Source organism: Bombina bombina, chromosome 6 (genome assembly GCF_027579735.1).
Source record: "Bombina bombina isolate aBomBom1 chromosome 6, aBomBom1.pri, whole genome shotgun sequence".
Taxonomy (NCBI): Eukaryota; Metazoa; Chordata; class Amphibia; order Anura; family Bombinatoridae; genus Bombina; species Bombina bombina.
The window spans coordinates 340,174,739-340,192,838 of NC_069504.1; the positions used below are offsets into that span (position 1 = coordinate 340,174,739).

Here is an 18,100-nt window from a genome sequence, read left to right on the forward strand (position 1 = left end):
ATTTCGATTGTTCTTAAGGATAAATCATATTGCTATTCTCCATTTTTAGTGTGTGACATTATGTGCAAAACTCATACCCTGATGTTATGGCCATCGCTATACTGTGGCGCGTAGCTTTACTTCAAAGCATCTGACATGCTTCTAGCGCAGGCTGGACCTGCACTACTGCAATTATTTATGGTCTCCCTTACTCATAATATCTTAAATGAGCTACATAAACCATATGAAATCCATGAGTTTAGAACTTAAGACTCCACTATGCCAGGTATATCATCAGCCCAGCATGTAATCAGCTCATTTATATTTTCCCACTAGTAACTCATATGCTCATGAGACTTTCTACATGGATATGTCGCTTTGTAATGTTGAGGCTTGTTTATTTTGAGTCATGATGCAACAGTTTACCTTGTCTTTATATAGAGGCACAATTTTTAGTACATGCTACCTATCACACTTAAATAACCCCCTCCCCCCCTCCCCACATAATAAACCTCCTAGATTAGGAGGACTACCTATGCGGTTTATCTTGTCTATACCGCAACCCTAACTATTCTTTTCATAGTAAATCTTACATTATAACATAATGTTGACCTTATTTTCCCTACCTAGTTAAGCAAGACTGATCAGAATTGCATACAAGTTGAGTTTAAAATCTTAAATCCAATAATTCATACTTACATATTTCATCATACCACACATACATAAGAAAACTTGTTTTGTTGCCTTTTGACTACTGCCTACCATGCTTTTTGTTTATGAGTGTATCCTGGTTTTTCTTTTTTTTTGTGCAAAAAACAGTAGTATCCAGCACTGAAACCCAGGAAACAGGAGACCGGTGCAAGTAACTGCCAACTTGCAAGCAATAGTATTAAAAACAAACAAGGTGGTCTCCTTGCAAAATTCCTTATTTTATTGTGTACAAAAGGGACAGGAACAAACAAAGTTTTCTTTTTTTTTTGTTTATATTGCTCCTTGATGTATTCCTTAAATGCATGTCAGTTTGTTTTTTTTAAAACTCAATACTCGTGTTTTTTTTAAATTGAGGATTGTTAACACAAATGTACAAACCTATTCAAATATGCCTTGAATATGTATTATGTCACCCTCAATTTGTTTTGTAATATGAATTTACTTTTCCCTCAATAAAAATCAGTTTAAAAAATTAAATTAAAAAAATATATTTTATTATATTTTCCATGTGTTTTTTATGCATATTTTTAAGCATTAAAGGGACAGTATATACCAATTTTCATATAACTGGATGTAATAGACGCTACTATAAAGAATAAGATGCACAGATACTGATATAAAAATCCAGTATAAAACTGTTTAAAAACTTACTTAGAAGCTCTCAGTTTAGCTCTGTTAAAAAGGTAGCTGGAAAGCCCACTGCAAGTGAGAAATAAGACACTCCCCTCCCTCTTCTTTTGCATATGAAAAGACCCTTTACACAAACAGGAGCAAGTTGGAGTAGGTATCTGACGGTATTCTCCTAAAACTTTGGGGCTTGGTTAGGAGTCTGAAAATCCGAGCAATGTTATTTAAAAATAATCAAAACTATACATTTAAAAAATATAAAATCTTTATGGGCTATATAAATAGATCATCTACAAAACATTTATGCAAAGAAAAAATGAGTGTATAATGTCCCTTTAACACTTTACTATGTCAGGCTCCAAAAGAGTAAAAATGTTCAGCAATATGTTGTGTTGCACTTGAGCTCCCTTCACCATGTGTAAAAAGTATAGAATGTCCTATAAAAATGGCTACGGGTTAATATTCTCTGGTTAATCATTTTTACCATCTGCTTATAATACCAGATTGTGTGCTATGCTTAGCATATGCCAGAATGCAAGATAACACACCCTACATTATTGATAGTGCTCCACTTGTAAGTAAGCGCTTTATAATCCACCCAGGTATTAAAAAGTTTCATTACTGTACAAGGTACTTAAGGATAGTAAGGGTACTTGAATGATATTTTTAGTATATGCAAAATTTTAAATTGGCCAGATTAAGGGGGAGATTTAATAAGTAGTGGATGCTGCTTTCTCCGCCTGATGTTTCTGGCTCGCCGAAAACATAAGTTATGAAGCAGCAGTGGTAAGACCACTGCTCCTTAACTTGTCCACCACCTCTTAGGTGGCGGACTGCAATCACCTTGATTAGATATGATCGGGATGATTGACACCCCCTACTAGCGGCCAAATGTGCAGGGAAAGCATTGCAAATGCATTTCACAAGAAATGCTTGTGCAATGTTAATTGCTGACAGCGTATGCTGACGGCATTTAGCAATGTCGGTCGGACATGATTCGATACAGCGAATCATGTCCACCAGCCATTTAATAAATTGGCCACTTAGACTCAACAAAGCTTTAGCAATTCGTCTAAGCACTAGTTCATTTTCAATTTATCCTGTTTTTGGGTTTTAAGAAAGACTCAAACTCAGCTCCATTAAATCATCCTTTTTAAAATGCTAGGATTTACCAGTGCTATAAATAAAGGGTGCACGTTCAGTCAGGAAGTATAAAAAACTTCATGCTAAAAGTACCTTTAATTGCCTGCATGTTTATGCTGAGCTGAGTGCCTCTAGCTGCCCACGTCAAAACTCTATTTTTCCAATGATTTGACATCTCCACCTTTTAACCAATATCCTAGCTACAGTAGAGTTTTAAGGTTCACTTGAAAAACAGGGGAGAGTCTTGTGGAGTGAGGCAGAGAGTTCCACAAAATAGGGGCCAGTCTGGAGAAGTCTTGTAGACGGGAATGTGAAGAGGTAACAAGAGATGAGGAGAGAAGGAGGTCATGAGCAGAGCAAAGGGGACGGGAGGGAGAATACCTGGAGACTAGGATGCAGATATAGGAAGGAGCAGTGATATTGAGAGCTTTAAAAGTTAGAGTCAGGATTTTGTGTTTTATTCTGGAGATTAGAGGAAGCCAGGGAAAGGACTGGCAGAGAGGTGCAGCAGATAGGGAGCATTGTGTAAGGGAGATCAGCCTGTCAGAGGTATTTATTATGGATTGTAAGGGAGATAGACTGCAGCTAGGGAGGCCGGAGAGAATGGAGTAAGTTGCAATAATCAAGGCAGGAAATGTTAAGAGAGTGGATAAAAATCTTAGTTGTGTCTTGTGGGAAGAAGTGGCAAATTTTGTAGATGTGTTTAAGGTGGAGGCAGCAGGAATTGGCAAAAGGCTGGATGTAGGGAGTGAAAAAGAGATCTGAGTCAAGTGTGATCCCAAGATATTGGGCATGCGGGGTTGGGGTAATGATGTTATTATCAACAGTTAGAGAAAGTTGTTGGGTAGGGATTTTGGAAGAAGGGTGGAAAATAAAAAGCTCAATTTTGGAGAGATTTAGCTTTAGGTAGTGAGAGGACATCCAGGATGAAATATTAGAAAGACAGTTAGTGACACAAGTTAATAAGGAAGGGGATAGATCTGGTGCAGATATGTAGATTTGGGTATCATCATCATACAAATGGTATTTAAACCCATGGGACTGTATTAAGGAACCTAAGGATGATATATAAATTGAAATGAGAAGGGGACCAATGGCAGAGCCTTGTGGTACCCTAACAGAAAATGGTAAAGGGTCATAGGATGTGCCAGAGAAGGTTACAAAAAGTTTTTTTTTAATCGAAATACTTAAAATAATTTTGTTCTTCACTTATAAGAAAATGCTCACTTTATTTATTATTTAGTATCTATCTATCTATCTATCTATCTATCTATCTATCTATCTATCTATCTATCTATCATCTATCTATCAATCAATCAATCAATCAATCAATCTATCTATCTGTCTATCTATTCATCATTTGTCTATCATCTATCTATCTATCTATCTATCTATCTATATATCTATCTATCTGTTTATCCATCATCTGTCTGTCTGTCTATCATCTATCATGTAGATATATAGCTATAGATATATTATATATATATATATATATATATATATATATATATATATATATACACAAATAACTATGTAGATATACATTAAATATTTAAAAATAAAAAGAACATTTTCTACTAAGTGATGAATAAAGGTGTTTGTATTTCTTAACGCATCTTCGGCTTTAGTACAGTTGTCCTTGTGCACCTTTGGGTTAGCTAATGAAACACTAGTGAAATCCATGACGAGGCTTTTTTAGTGTGTCCCATAGAATTCTATTGGGAAAGCGGGTTAACGTAGCTATGCTTTCCGACCTCCAGATGTCAGAGTACCTGAGTCTTTCACTCACATGCTTACATTTTCAACTTGTAAGACCAGCGCAAGAAGAGGAGCGATATTGACTTAATTTCAGCAGTGTTAACACTCAACAGCGCTAATATTTTGGCACTTCCCTTGTAACATAGCCCTAAATACATTTTAAAACTTAGTATTGAGTATATTCCTTCCTCTCTCCAGTCATGGTGCCGCCAAGTTTAAATCTATCTTTGACTACATTCCAGTGATTACCTGTATGCACATGTGCAGACACTTTTTTTAGATATCTGCAGTGTAACCTAAGTACGATAATGGCAGCACCCATGATTAGGAAGGTGCATGAAATGTATTTAGTGTTTAGTGTCCCTTTTACAAGGTCTGGTTAACTTTTGGTATTCATTTTATATAAATTAAAGGTGTAATAGCTCCATTGTAGTTGGCCATATTTTTTTTTTATATTACAATTTTTAATGTATTGGCCTTAAAGGGACAGGAAACCCATTTTTTTTTCTCTTGATTTAGAGAGAATGTAATTTTTTTTTTTTAATTTTAATTTTTATTGGTATTTCAATTCAGGGTACAGAAAAACGAAGGGAACAATTAAGAAAAGAAAAAAATAAGAGCATTTTCTTATATTTACATATTTGGGGGTTATTTACATGTTCATTTTTGTCCATCATGACTCACTTCCCCAGTAATAAGAAAAAAAAGAAAAAGAAAAAAAGGAATTGGCAGGTTAACATTTTGCTCCATCACGTCTTCCTATTGATTACCCTAATAATTCCCTTTCCTAAGTACCCATCATCTTTATTCCATCTGATTAAGAGAAATCAACATCCCGTCTAGGGCTAGGCAGCCCATTCTGAGCAGGACAAAAAAGAGAAAGAAGAGAAAAAAGAAGAAGAAAAAAAGGTCAATCACCATATCCCTAATAAAATTAATTCTGTGTTTCTGAACGGATATATTAAATATTCGATCTCCCTAACAGGGAGAGTTTTTATAAATACAGACCACTTTGAGAAAAACCTCTTCACATCCCCATCATTTTGCAGATCAGTATCTACCTGTTCAACAATGCATTGTTTCTTTAAACAATTTTTAACTTCTTTTATACTCGGAATTGCTTTGGTTTTCCACTTTTTTAAGATTAAATATCTGCCAGCTAAAATGATCAGATTAAAATTTTTAGCGTTATTCGGGGATAGTTCCTGATCATGAACAAAGAGAACTACCTTCAGTGGTGAAAAAGACAGGGAGGGAACACCCAACGTATTAGCTAGCCAAAATTGTATCTTCAACCAAAAATTTCTTATTTTTGGGCACTCCCAAAGCATATGCAGCAAATTAGCCGAAGGCAAAGAGCATTTTGGACACTTATTAAATCTGGCATCCTGACACTGTGACCCTTTTCTCGGTGTAAAATAAGACATGTGCAGAAGCTTGACATGCGCCTCTCTCCAAGATGCAGAGAGAGTTACCCGGGAGACCAGTTGTACTGAGGAAGTGAGTAAAGTGAGGTCTAGAGATTCAGATCTTAACATTTCGGCCCATTTATCTCAAATTGTTCCCATTATCTCTGGGCCTTTAATTGTGGCCAGATTTTGATAGATATAAGAGATTGATGTAAAACCATTTTTGACTAATAAGAGCCAATTCTCAATATTCCCCAAGGACCAATCCCACCCGTAGTCCGTTATCAACCTAGTAGCATAATGTCTTGCTTGTAGGTAACCAAAGACATTTTTATTAGGGATATGAAATTCTTCCTTTAGAGAGTCAAAGGTCCTGATGCATCTGCTTTCAAAATCTATTAGTTGATGAACCTGACCTGAAGCCCTTGAATCTCCCATTGCGAAAAAAGAGCTGATTGCATCCCAGCTTGGAATTGAGGATTATTTAATAATGGATTATATCTTGATGTCCTAGATTCTATAGATAATGAGCTACATACCCTCTTCCACATTTGAAATGGGTTATAAATTGATCTTATTTTTTTTAATTCAGGAGGGTACACATTATTATTACAATGTATTAATGCCCTTAGATCAATTGGATATGTAATATTAGTGTCCAATTCAAGATTCGTAGAGAGAATGTAATTTTAAACAACTTTCCAATTTTCTTCTAATTTGTTTTGTTATCTTGGTATACCTAGGTAGACTCAAGAGCTGCTGATTGGTGGCTAAACATATATTTCTCATGTTATTGGCTCACCTTTGTGCATTGATGTTTCTTAAACAAAGGATATCAAGAGATTGAAGCAAAGTAGATGACAGAAGTAATTTGGAATCATTAAACAAAAAAAATTAGGTTTAATGTCCCTTTAAATAGAAATTTAGGCTCAAACAGTTTTCAGCTTAACTAATCCTCCTTTCTATAATTTCTTTTAGGAGAGTCTCACATGTTAAAGCACTAGATATATCTTTACCTCAAAGAGTATTCATCAATGTTGAGAGGAGTTCCATAACTAATAGAACACATATGTCATAGCCTGATCGAAACATCAACCTCAATTTGAGCCCTTCCTATATTGCTCAATTCTTATGAGAAGTCTTAGCCTAAAGGTGTTTATAAGAGAAGCAGCAGCTTTGTAAAATGATGCAGTTCATAATATTTGAAATCAGGTGATTGTGTTTCCTTTAATGTCTTCAGAAGTTGAACACACAGCCTTGAGGGCAGCTTCTGACGCATTTTGGGTTACACCATAGTCATAGGATAGCCCTTTATCACCACCAATCTTTTAAAAAAAAAAACTTTAAAAAAAAAACCTGATTGGATAATAAACAGAACTTGATTAACCCTTTCAGGAAGTTGTTCAACATACAATATTTTAGCAATGCGGTTACTTGATACAGGTTATTAAATGTAACTGTTGAACTATTTAGTTTAATCAAGAAACTTTTTTTTATACTGTAAACATCATGTTATACATATGAAAAAAAAACTCTTTATATATCTATGATAGCATATATTATTCCCATAAAATAATTAAATTCCATTCTGAATTTAAATCATTCAGTAAGAGAGTTTTCATTTCTAAGATCCAATACAAGAAGTGTTTTCAGTACTGAACGTTATCTCATATAATCGAAAGGCAAATTATAGCTTAAAAACTAATTAGCTCCTTATGGAATGTTCTGAAAGTGAAGGACGACTACATACAATATAGTGCTAAAGAAACAAAGATCCTGTGTGATTTCTCTCATTGCCAGGGTGTATTTGACCTATAATCATAAGGCCCCTGATGTTTTGTCTTTTAAATGAAATGTTAGTCTAATAAAAATGTATCCCTAAATACTACATGAATCAGAATGACTAAACTACTAAATATATAAATGTATATATGAACACATGTGAGAAATAATTTTTCTCACACTTTCACACACTGAGTGACAACCACTTAATATTCTTTAGAACTCAGTGAGACATATATACAAATGATGTGTTGTCTTTATGCTTGAGATCTTAAAACAAATACTTGTTTTTCAGTGACCATAGCACTGAACTCCAAAAACCCATTTGTTTATTTTTTTTTTTTACATGTTTTTCCTTACAAAAGGCAGATGAAGACAATGATGGCTTCTTAGATTGTCTGCAGGTCTTAATGGCTTTAAAGGAAATTGTTCCACCTAATGCCTTAAGTGATGCTGAAGAGCTGTATGTTTGTAGGGTAAGTGAATTATCTTTACAAAACATGTTTGCTATGTGTACAATAATGAGTAGTGTTGAAGTGGAAAACTTTATGCAAATTAATTATATTTTGATGAGTGTTTGCAAATAGGTCAGTAGTCAGCAATTGTCTAAGATTAAATTTGCTAAATGATTACTTTCATAGAAAAAGAAAAAAAATCATGACATTAAATTAGTCATCCTTCTGGCTTTTACCACTGCATAAAGTTAAAAAGTTTCTTAAAAGCTTGTATTGATGGTTTTCTCCTGTAGTTTTTATTGATGATTTTGTTTATGTTTCTTCTCCATTAAAATAAATGATTTTTGCTCACAAGCTAACCTAAACCTTATTTCCAGGGCAAAAGCATTATTCATAGAAGCATGAGATTAAAATCCTCCATTTCATAAAAGTAAAATCCATATAATTATTATTATATAGGCAATTAGCACATATAGGCAAGTATCCCTGCTTGGTTTTGTGCAGAAGTACTTTGTATACATTGTTACTAATGCATCAAAGGATTCTGGGTAAGATATACATATTATATATACAATATCCCATGCTTTTTGCTTCCAATACGGTGTTGACCAAAGTGATCCCATTATGGGGTAGGTGCAGCAAAAACAGAACCACTCCTGGACAGTTGTTTTAAAGGGACATTGAACCCAATTTTTTTCTTTTGTGATTCAGATAGAGCATGCAATTTTAAGCAACTTTCTAATTTACTCCTATTATCAAAATGTCTTCATTCTCTTGGTATCTTTATTTGAAAAGCAAGATTGTAAGTTTACATGCCGGACCATTTTTGGTGAACAACCTCGGTTGTTCTTGCTAATTGGTGGATAAATTCACCCACCAATAAACAAGTGCTGTCCAGTGCTCTGAACCAAAAATTATCTGGCTCCTTAGCTTAGATGCCTTCTTTTTCAAATAAAGATAGCAAGAGAAAGAAGAAAAATTGATAAAAGGAGTAAATTATTAAGTTGCTTAAAATTGCATGCTCTATCTGTATCACAAAAGAAAACATTTGGGTTCAGTGTCCCTTTAAGCTTATTAGCTCTCATCAGCAGAAGATAGGTTTGATTTGCTGGTAATTGAAGCTATATATATATATATAGATTATTTTTTTAAAATATATATCTAATCTATAGAGATAGATAGGTATAGATATTTACATTTGTTTAAAATGTATATTTGCTATCGAGGTGCTTAACTAAGAAGAGCTTAAAAGTGTATATATACATAGTATATGTGCATATTTATGTATACATGTATATGTATGTATGTGTGTACATATATATGTAAACATAAAATCACTTATATACATATATATAAATATATATATATACATCTATACACATATACACATACAAATATAATACAAATATATAAATATATATATATATACGTCTTTTCACATATACACATACAAATATAATACAAATATATAAATATATATATATACTGTACGTCTTTTCACATATACACATACAAATATAATACAAATATATACACACACACACACACACACACATATATATATATATATATATATATATATATACACACATATCAATAATAAACAAACATTTTATATTTATTATGTGTATATATTTGAGTGTAATACTTTATTTTAATATGTTTGAAATGTGTTTTGTGATACTTTTGTTCTAGCCTCAATACTTCACATTTCAAGTCAAGCTAACTTTTTAGCACTATTATGTGTTGCACTCAAGCACAACACAGAACTTTCAACTAGTATTATGAGCGATGTTTAGCTTGGTCGTGATATTCATTAAAAGTATAGGGCTCGCTAAAGGGATGTCAGCAGAGCAAAACATTCTCTGGTAATTATTTTCACTCGGCTAGATTACGAGTTTTGCGTTATGAGTGAAAAAGCTTCATAACGCTGCTTTTTCACTACCGTTGCTATTATGAGTCTTGTAGGTACAGCTGTACCGCACACTTTTTTGGCCATCACTCAACGTAACTACCGCACGACTTTCATAGCACCGGTATTACGAGTGTACCTGTCCTGCCAAAAAGTGAGCGGTACAGCCCATAACTACAAGATCCGTACCGTAAACGTCAGTAGTTATGGGTTTTATGCTGCAAAGCTGTAGCATAAAACTCATAACTAAAGTGTTACAAAGTACACTAACACCCATAAACTACCTATTAACCCCTAAACTGAGGCCCTCCCACATCGCAAACACTAAAATACAATTATTAACCCCTAATCTGCCGCTCCGGACATTTCCGCCACTATAATAAACATATTAATCCCTAAGCTGCCGCACTCCCGCATCGTAAACACTAGTTAAATATTATTAACCCCTAATCTGCTGCCTCCAATGTCGTCGCCACCTACATACAGTTATTAACCCCTAATCTGCTTTCCCTAACATCACCGCAACCTACATTACTGTTATTAACCCCTAATCTGCTGTCCCCAAAATCGCCGCCACCTAACTACACAAATTATTCCCTAATCTGCTGCCCCCAATGTCGCCGCCACTATACTAAATTTATTAACCCATAAACCTAACCCTAACGTAATCCTAACCCTAACACCCACTAACTTTAACATAATTAAAATAATCCCAAATAAAAATTACAATTAATACCTAAATTATTCCTATGTAAAAATAAATACTTACCTGTAAAATAAAACCTAAGATAACTACAATATAACTAATAGTTATATTGTATCCAGCTTATGTTTTATTTTTATTTCACGGGTAAGTTTATATTTATTTTAACTAGGTAGACTAGTTAGTAAATAGTTATTAACTATTTACTAGCTACCTAGTCAAATAAATACAAAGTTACCTGTAAAATAAAACCTAACCTGTCTTACACTAAAACCTAACATTACACTAAATTAAATAAATTAAATTAACAAAATACATTTATCTAAATTACAAAAAATAATAAAAACTAAATTACACAAAATAAAAAAGAAATGATCAAATATTTAAACTAATTACACCTAATCTAATAGCCCTATCAAAATAAAAAGCCCCCCAAAATAAAAAAAACCCTAGCCTACACTAAACTGCCAATGGCCCTTAAAGGGCCTTTTGTGGGTCATTGCCCCAAAGAAATCAGCTCTTTTACCTGAAAAATAAAATACAAACAACTCTCCAACAGTAAAACCCACCACCCACACAACCAAACCCGCCCAAAAAAAAATTACCTAAAAAACCTAAGCTCCCCATTGCCCTGAAAAGGACATTTGGATGGGCATTGCCCTTAAAAGGGCATTTAGCTCTTTTATGTTGCCCAAAGTCCCTAATCTAAAATTAAAACTCACCCAATAAACCCTTAAAAAACCTAACACTAACCCCCGAAGATCCACTTACAGTTTTTGAAGACCGGGCATCCATCCTCATCCAGCCGGGAGAAGTCTTCATCCAAGCGGCAGAAGTCTTCATCCAGACAGCATCTTTTATCTTCATCCTTCCGATGCGGAGCGGCTCCATCTTCAAAACATCCGGCGTGGAGCATCCTCTTCTTTCGCTGGCTATTGAAGAATGAAGTTTCCTTTAAATTATGTCATCTAAGATGGCATCCCTTGAATTCCGATTGGCTGATAGAATTCAGCCAATCGAAATTAAAGGGTAAAAAAATCAGCCAATAGGATTGAGCTTGTATTCTATTGGCTGTTCCAATGTGTGCGTGTGTGTATGTGTATGCACGTGTGTGTGAGTGTGCGTATGTGTGTGCATGCGTGCGTGTATGTGTGTGCGTGTGTGTATGCGTGTGTGTATGTGTGTGTATTGGGCCTTGGTATAAATTGTAATGGGCTGTAGTTTCAAAAAACAAAATCAGCTCTTTCATATACACAAGTAACACTAATACATTTTATACACTGCAGCTAGTATAACAAGTCATTGGGATTGCATTAAGGGGAAAACAGTTTTACAGTACAGTGTCCCTTTAAGCATGCAATTAAATCTGCTCTCCTGTGACTCCAGATAATGATATGGCCAATGAATGGAACATGTATGGCTGCTTCTCATCTGCCCATCTGTAGCAGCTCATAAGCATACCTTTAACTATGTGTTTAACCATTTTGATGGAGTTAAACACATATTAAAGAAGGGAATTGGATTAAAATATGTTCTGAGTAATTTACACTAGAACATGCCTTTAATCATAAGACATGGCACAAGTTCACTATTTTGCCTATGATCTTTTCTCATCTATCAATCTTATGAGTCTTGTAGAGAGTTCCAGTGTGAAGGAATTAAATAAGTTTTTTCACTTATATATTAGGCTGTAGTAAACTATTTGTGCCTTCTTGCATTTACATGTTTGGCATCTTTCTTTTTTCTTTTTTCTTTTGTTGGCGTATGGTTTTGAATTTTAAATCCAGACAGGCTTTTGTCACAGAACACTGAAGAGATATCAGAAGATATTTTTGCCATAATTATTTTGTAATTGATGCTTCTATTTTTAAGCAGCAGAATGATACAGGCATCAGAGATACACACAAGATGAAGGGTGAACCAGAAATAGGGAAACAATTGTAAGTTTGAATAAATCAATCAGTTTTCGGATATCAATCTTTAAAGTCTAGGTCCTAAGCTTGCTGATAAAATTGAAATGAGAAAACAAAATCTTGCTGATCGTTATTGTTTAATTAGATTTCACTAAATCATGGCTCCTTATGTCTGGTCACTAATTAGCCCCACACTATACAACCCCCTAACACAAGAAACCTAATTGTCCCTTTTTCTTCACCCCGCAGAAATAGACTTTTCTAAAACCTAATTAACCCTCTGCACAATCTCCCTAATGAAAAATACCCCCACTCTAACTAACCTTCCTCCACTACAACCCAACATGTAATTAGCTTCCTCATATAGGATCCCACACTGGAAGCTACATCCCAACATCTAATTAGCTTCCCCATATATAATCCCACACTGGAAGCTACATCCCAACATCTAATTAGCTTCCCCATATATGATCCCACACTGGAAGCTACATCCCAACATCTAATTGGCTTCCTCATGTATGATCCCACACTGAAGGCCACATTCCAACATCTAATTATTTTAACCATATATAATCCCACACTGGAAGATACATCCCAACATCTAATTAGCTTGCCCATATATTATTCCACACTGGAAGCTACATCCCAACATCTTATTAGCTTCCCCATATATGATCCCACACTGGAAGCTACATCTTAACATCTAATTAGCTTCCCACATATTATCCCACACTGAAGATACATCCCAACACCTTATTAGTGTCCCACATATTATCCCACACTGGAAGATACATCCCTACATCTTATTAGCTTCCTCATATATAATCTCATACTAGAAGATACATCCCTACATCTAATTAGCTTCCCATATATGATCCCACACTGGAAGCTACATCTTAACATCTAATTAACTTCCCACATATTATCCCACACTGAAGATACATCCCAACATCTTATTAGCTTCCCACATATTATCCCACACTGGAAGATACATCCCAACATCTAATTAGCTTCCCACATATTATCCCACACTGGAAGCTACATCCCTACATCTAATTAGCTTCCCAAATATTATCCCATACTGAACATACATCCCAACATCTAATTAGCTTCCCACATATTATCCCACACTGGAAGATACATCCCAACATCTAATTAGCTTCCCATATATTATCCCACACTGAAGCTACATCCCAACATCTTATTAGCTTCTCACATATTATCCCACACTGGAAGATAAATCCCTACATCTTATTAGCTTCCCACATATTATCCCACACTGGAAGATACATCCTTACATCTTATTAGCTTCCTCATATATAATCTCATATTAGAACATCCCTACATCTAATTAGCTTCCCATATATTATCCCACACTGGAAGATACACCCCAACATCTTATTAGCTTCCCCATATATGATCCCACACAGGAAGCTACAACCCCAATTCCAAAAAAGTTGGGACGGTATGGAAAATGAAAACACATTCACATAGATTACAAGTTTTGCACTATAGAGGGTGCGAAACGAACGCAACAAACGTTGCGTTATTTCACCCTCCATAGCGCTGCCATTACAAGTTTTTGAAAAGTCGCCTTGTGCGTGCTATATGGTGGCGATGAGCTCCATACCGCACAAAATCCAAGGGCTGCTTTGCTTTCCCCATAGACATCAATGGGGAGAAGGTGTTAGAAAAAAAACTAACAACTGAATCGTGGAATGGCGATCGCCGTAACGCAACCCCATTGATGTCTATGGGGGAAAAAAAAGTTAAGTTTAAACCTAACAAGCTAACATAAACCCCAAGTCTAAACACCCCTTATCTGCTGCCCCCGACATCGCCGACACCTACATAAAGTTATTAACCCCTAATCTGCCGCCCCGACATCTCCAACACCGAAATAAACTTATTAACCCCTAATCTGCCGCTCTCAATATCGCCGCCACTATATTATAGTTATTAACCCCTATTCCCTATGATATAATACTATATTAAACCTATTAACCCCTAATCTGCCGCTCTCAACATCGCTGCCACCAATTAAAATTTATTAACCCCTATTCCGCCGCTCCCCAACAAGGTCACCACTATAATAAAGTTATTAACCCCTATTCCCCCGCACGCCAACATCGCCGCCACTATAATAAAGATATTAACCCCTATTCCGCCGCTTCCCAACCTCGCAGCCACTAAATAAAGTTATAAACCCCTAAACCTCTGGCCTCCCACATCACCGCCACTAAATAAACCTATTAACCCCTAAAACGCCAGCCCCCCACATCACAAAAAAATAAATTGAACTATAAACCCCTAAACCTAACAACCCTCTAACTTTAAATTAAAATTACAATATCCCTATCTTAAAATAAATAAAAACTTAGATGTAAAATTAAAAAAACCTAAGTTTAAACTAACAATTAACCTAACAACTATTATACTAAAATTGAAATAACTATCACTTAAATAAACTAAATTACACAAAAAAACTAACACTACTAAAAAAAAAATAATTACAAAATTACAAAAAATAAAAAATACTAAATTACAAAAAATAACAAGCTAACGGCTAGATTACAAGTCTTGCGTTATGAGTAAAAAAGCAGCGTAAAAGGGTCACTAAACCCAAAATCTTTCTTTCATGATTCAGATAGAGAATAGAAATTTAAACAACATTACCATTTACTTCTATTATTTATTTTGCTTCATTTTTTAGATATCCTTAGTTGAAGAAAAAGCAATGCACATGGTGAGCCAATCACACGAGGCTTCTATGTGCAGCAACCAATCAGCAGCTACTGAGCATATCTAGATATGCTTTTCAGCACAGAATATCAAGAGAATAAAACAAATTAGATAATATAAGTAAATTAGAAAGATGTTTAAAATTGCATTCTCTTTCTAAATCATGAAAGAAAAAATGTGGGTGTCATGTCCCTTTAAGCCTCATAACGCTGCTTTTTTACTACCGCTGGTATTAGGAGTCTTGCAGATTTAGGGGCACCGCACACTTTTTTGGCCTTACCGCAAATCAATTTGCGTATAGTCTATTTTCAATGCGACTTTCATAGCGCCGGTATTACGAGCTTGTCCTATTTTTAGGTTAGGGCATTGGGCCGCAATAGAGCTAAATGCCCTTCTAAGGGCAATGCCAATCCAAATGCCCTTTTCAGGGCAATGGGAAGCTTAGGTTTTTTTTGGGGAGTTGGTTGTGTGGGTGGTGGGTTTTACTGTTTGGGGGTTGTTTGTATTTTTTTTTTAGGTAAAAGAGCTGATTTCTTTGGGGCAATGCCCCGCAAAAGGCCCTTTTAAGGGCTATTGGTGGTTAGTTTAGGCTAGGGTTTTTTTATTTTAGGGGGGCTTTTTTTATTTTGATAGGGCTATTAGATTAGGTGTAATTAGTTTAAAGATCTTGTAATTTGTTTTCTATTTTGTGTAATTTAGTGTTTGTTTGTTTTTGTAATTTAGCTAATTATATTGAATTTAGTTAATTGTATTTAATTTAGGGAATTTATTTAATTGTAGGGTTAGGTTAGGTGTTAGTGTAAGGTTAGGTTTTATTTTACAGGTAAATTTGTATTTATTTTAGCTAGGTAGTTATTAAATAGTTAATAACTATTTAGTAACTATTCTACCTAGTTAAAATAAATACAAATTTGCCTGTAAAATAAAAATAAACCCTAAGGGTTTATTTTTATTTTACAGGCAAGTTTATTTTATAGGTAAGTATTTAGTTTTAAATGGGAATTATTTAGTTAATGATGGTAGGTTTTATTTAGATTTATTTTAATTATATTAAAGTTAGGGGGTGTTAGGGTTAGACTTAGATTTAGGGGTTAATAAATTTAATATAGTGGAGGTGACGTTGGGGACGGCAGATAAGGGGTTAATAAATGTAGGTAGGTGGCGGCGATGTTAGGGACAGCAGATTAGGGTTTAATAATATTTAACTAGTGTTTGTGATGCGGGAGTGTGGTGGTTTAGGGGTTAATATGTTTATTATAGTGGGGGCGATGTTGGGGGCAGCAAATTAGGGGTTAATAAGTGTAGGTAGGTTGCAGCGACATTGGGGGCAGAAGATTATGGGTTAATAAATATAATTTAGGTGTCGGCGATGTTGGGGGCAGCAGATTAGGGGCTAATAAGTATAATGTAGGTTTCGGCGATGTCCGGAGCGGCAGATTAGGGGTTAATAAATATAATGTAGGTGTCGGCGATGTCGGGGGCAGCAGATTAGGGTTTAATAAGTGTAAGATTAGGGGTGTTTAGACTCGGGGTTAATGTTAGGGTGTTAGGTGTAAACATAAATTTAGTTTCCCCATAGGAATCAATGGGGCTGCGTTACGGAGCTTTACGCTTCTTAATTGCAGGTCTTAGAATTTTTCTCAGCCAGCTCTCCCCATTGATGTCTATGGGGAAATCATGCACGAGCACGTAAAACCAGCTCACCGCTGACTTAAGCTGCAGTGGTATTGGAGTGCGGTATGGAGCACAACTTTGCTTTACGCTCACTTCTTGCCTTTTAACGCAGGGTTTGTAAAAACCTGTAATACCAGCGCTGTAGGGAAATGAGCAGTGACAATAACGTACAAGTTAGCACCGCACCCCTCATAACGCAAAACCCGTAATTTGGCTATAAATGATCCAAAATAAAAACAATTACACCTAATCTAATAGCCCTATAAAAATAAAAAAAGCCCCCACAAAATAACCCCCCCAGCCTACAATAAACTACCAATAGCCCTTAAAGGGCTTTTTGTAGGGCATTGCCCTAAAGAAATCAGCTCATTGCCCTGAAAAATTCAAATCAGCCAATAGAATTTTAGTAGCTCTCATCATATTGGCTGATTTGAACAGCCAATAGGATTTCAGTATTTCTAATCCTATTGGCTGATATGAATTTCAAAAATCAAATCAGCCAATAGGAATTCAAGGGACGCCATTTTGAAAAGGCTCCCTTGTATTGAAGATTCAGTGTATGGCGGCGACCGTATGAAGAGGACGCTCCGCGCCGGATGTCTTGAAGGATGGACCCGCTCTGCGCCACCAGGATAAAGATAGAAGATGCCAGGATGGATGAAAACGCCGCCTGGATGGATAAGGACCTCGCCGCCTGGATGAAGACTTCTCTCCGCATGGATGTCCCGACTTCAGAAACTGTAAGTGGATCGTCGAGGGTTAGTGTTAGTTTTTTTTTTAGTTTTTTTTGTGTGGGTTTTTTTTTCAGATTAGGGTTTTTTTTTTTTAAAGAGCTAAATGCCCCTTTCAGGGCAATGCAAAAGAGCTAGATGCCCTTTTAAGGGCAATGCCCATACAAGTGCCCTTTTCAGGGCAATGGGTAGCTATTAGTAGTTTATTGTAGCCTAGGGTTATTTTTTATGTTGGGGAGCTTTTGTATTTTTTATAGGGCTATTAGATTAAGTGTAATTATTTATATTTTGGATAATTTTGTTTGTTATTTTACGTAATTTAGTGTTTGTTATTTTTTGTAATTTAGTATTTTTTATTTTTTGTCATTTTAGAAGTAATTTTTTTTAGTAGTGTTAGTTTTTTTAATGTTTAATTTAGTTTATTTAATTGATAGTTATTTTATTTTAGTATAATAGTTGTTAATTGTTAGTTTAAACGTAGGTTTTTTTTAATCTCACAGGTAAGTTTTTATTTATTTTAAGATAGGGATATTGTAATTTTAATTTAAAGTTAGGGGGTTG

General features: G+C 35.1%; 1 protein-coding gene across 1 annotated transcript in view; it reads left to right on the forward strand.

The window, feature by feature from the left end:
- LOC128664420 (uncharacterized) overlaps positions 1 to 18,100 on the forward strand; it is a 401,731-nt gene that overhangs the window by 347,452 nt on the left and 36,179 nt on the right. Inside the window, exon 12 of the mRNA XM_053719251.1 lies at positions 7,775 to 7,885. Within this exon, the coding sequence (XP_053575226.1) occupies positions 7,775 to 7,885 (111 nt within the window). The remainder of the gene's footprint in view (positions 1 to 7,774; positions 7,886 to 18,100) is intronic.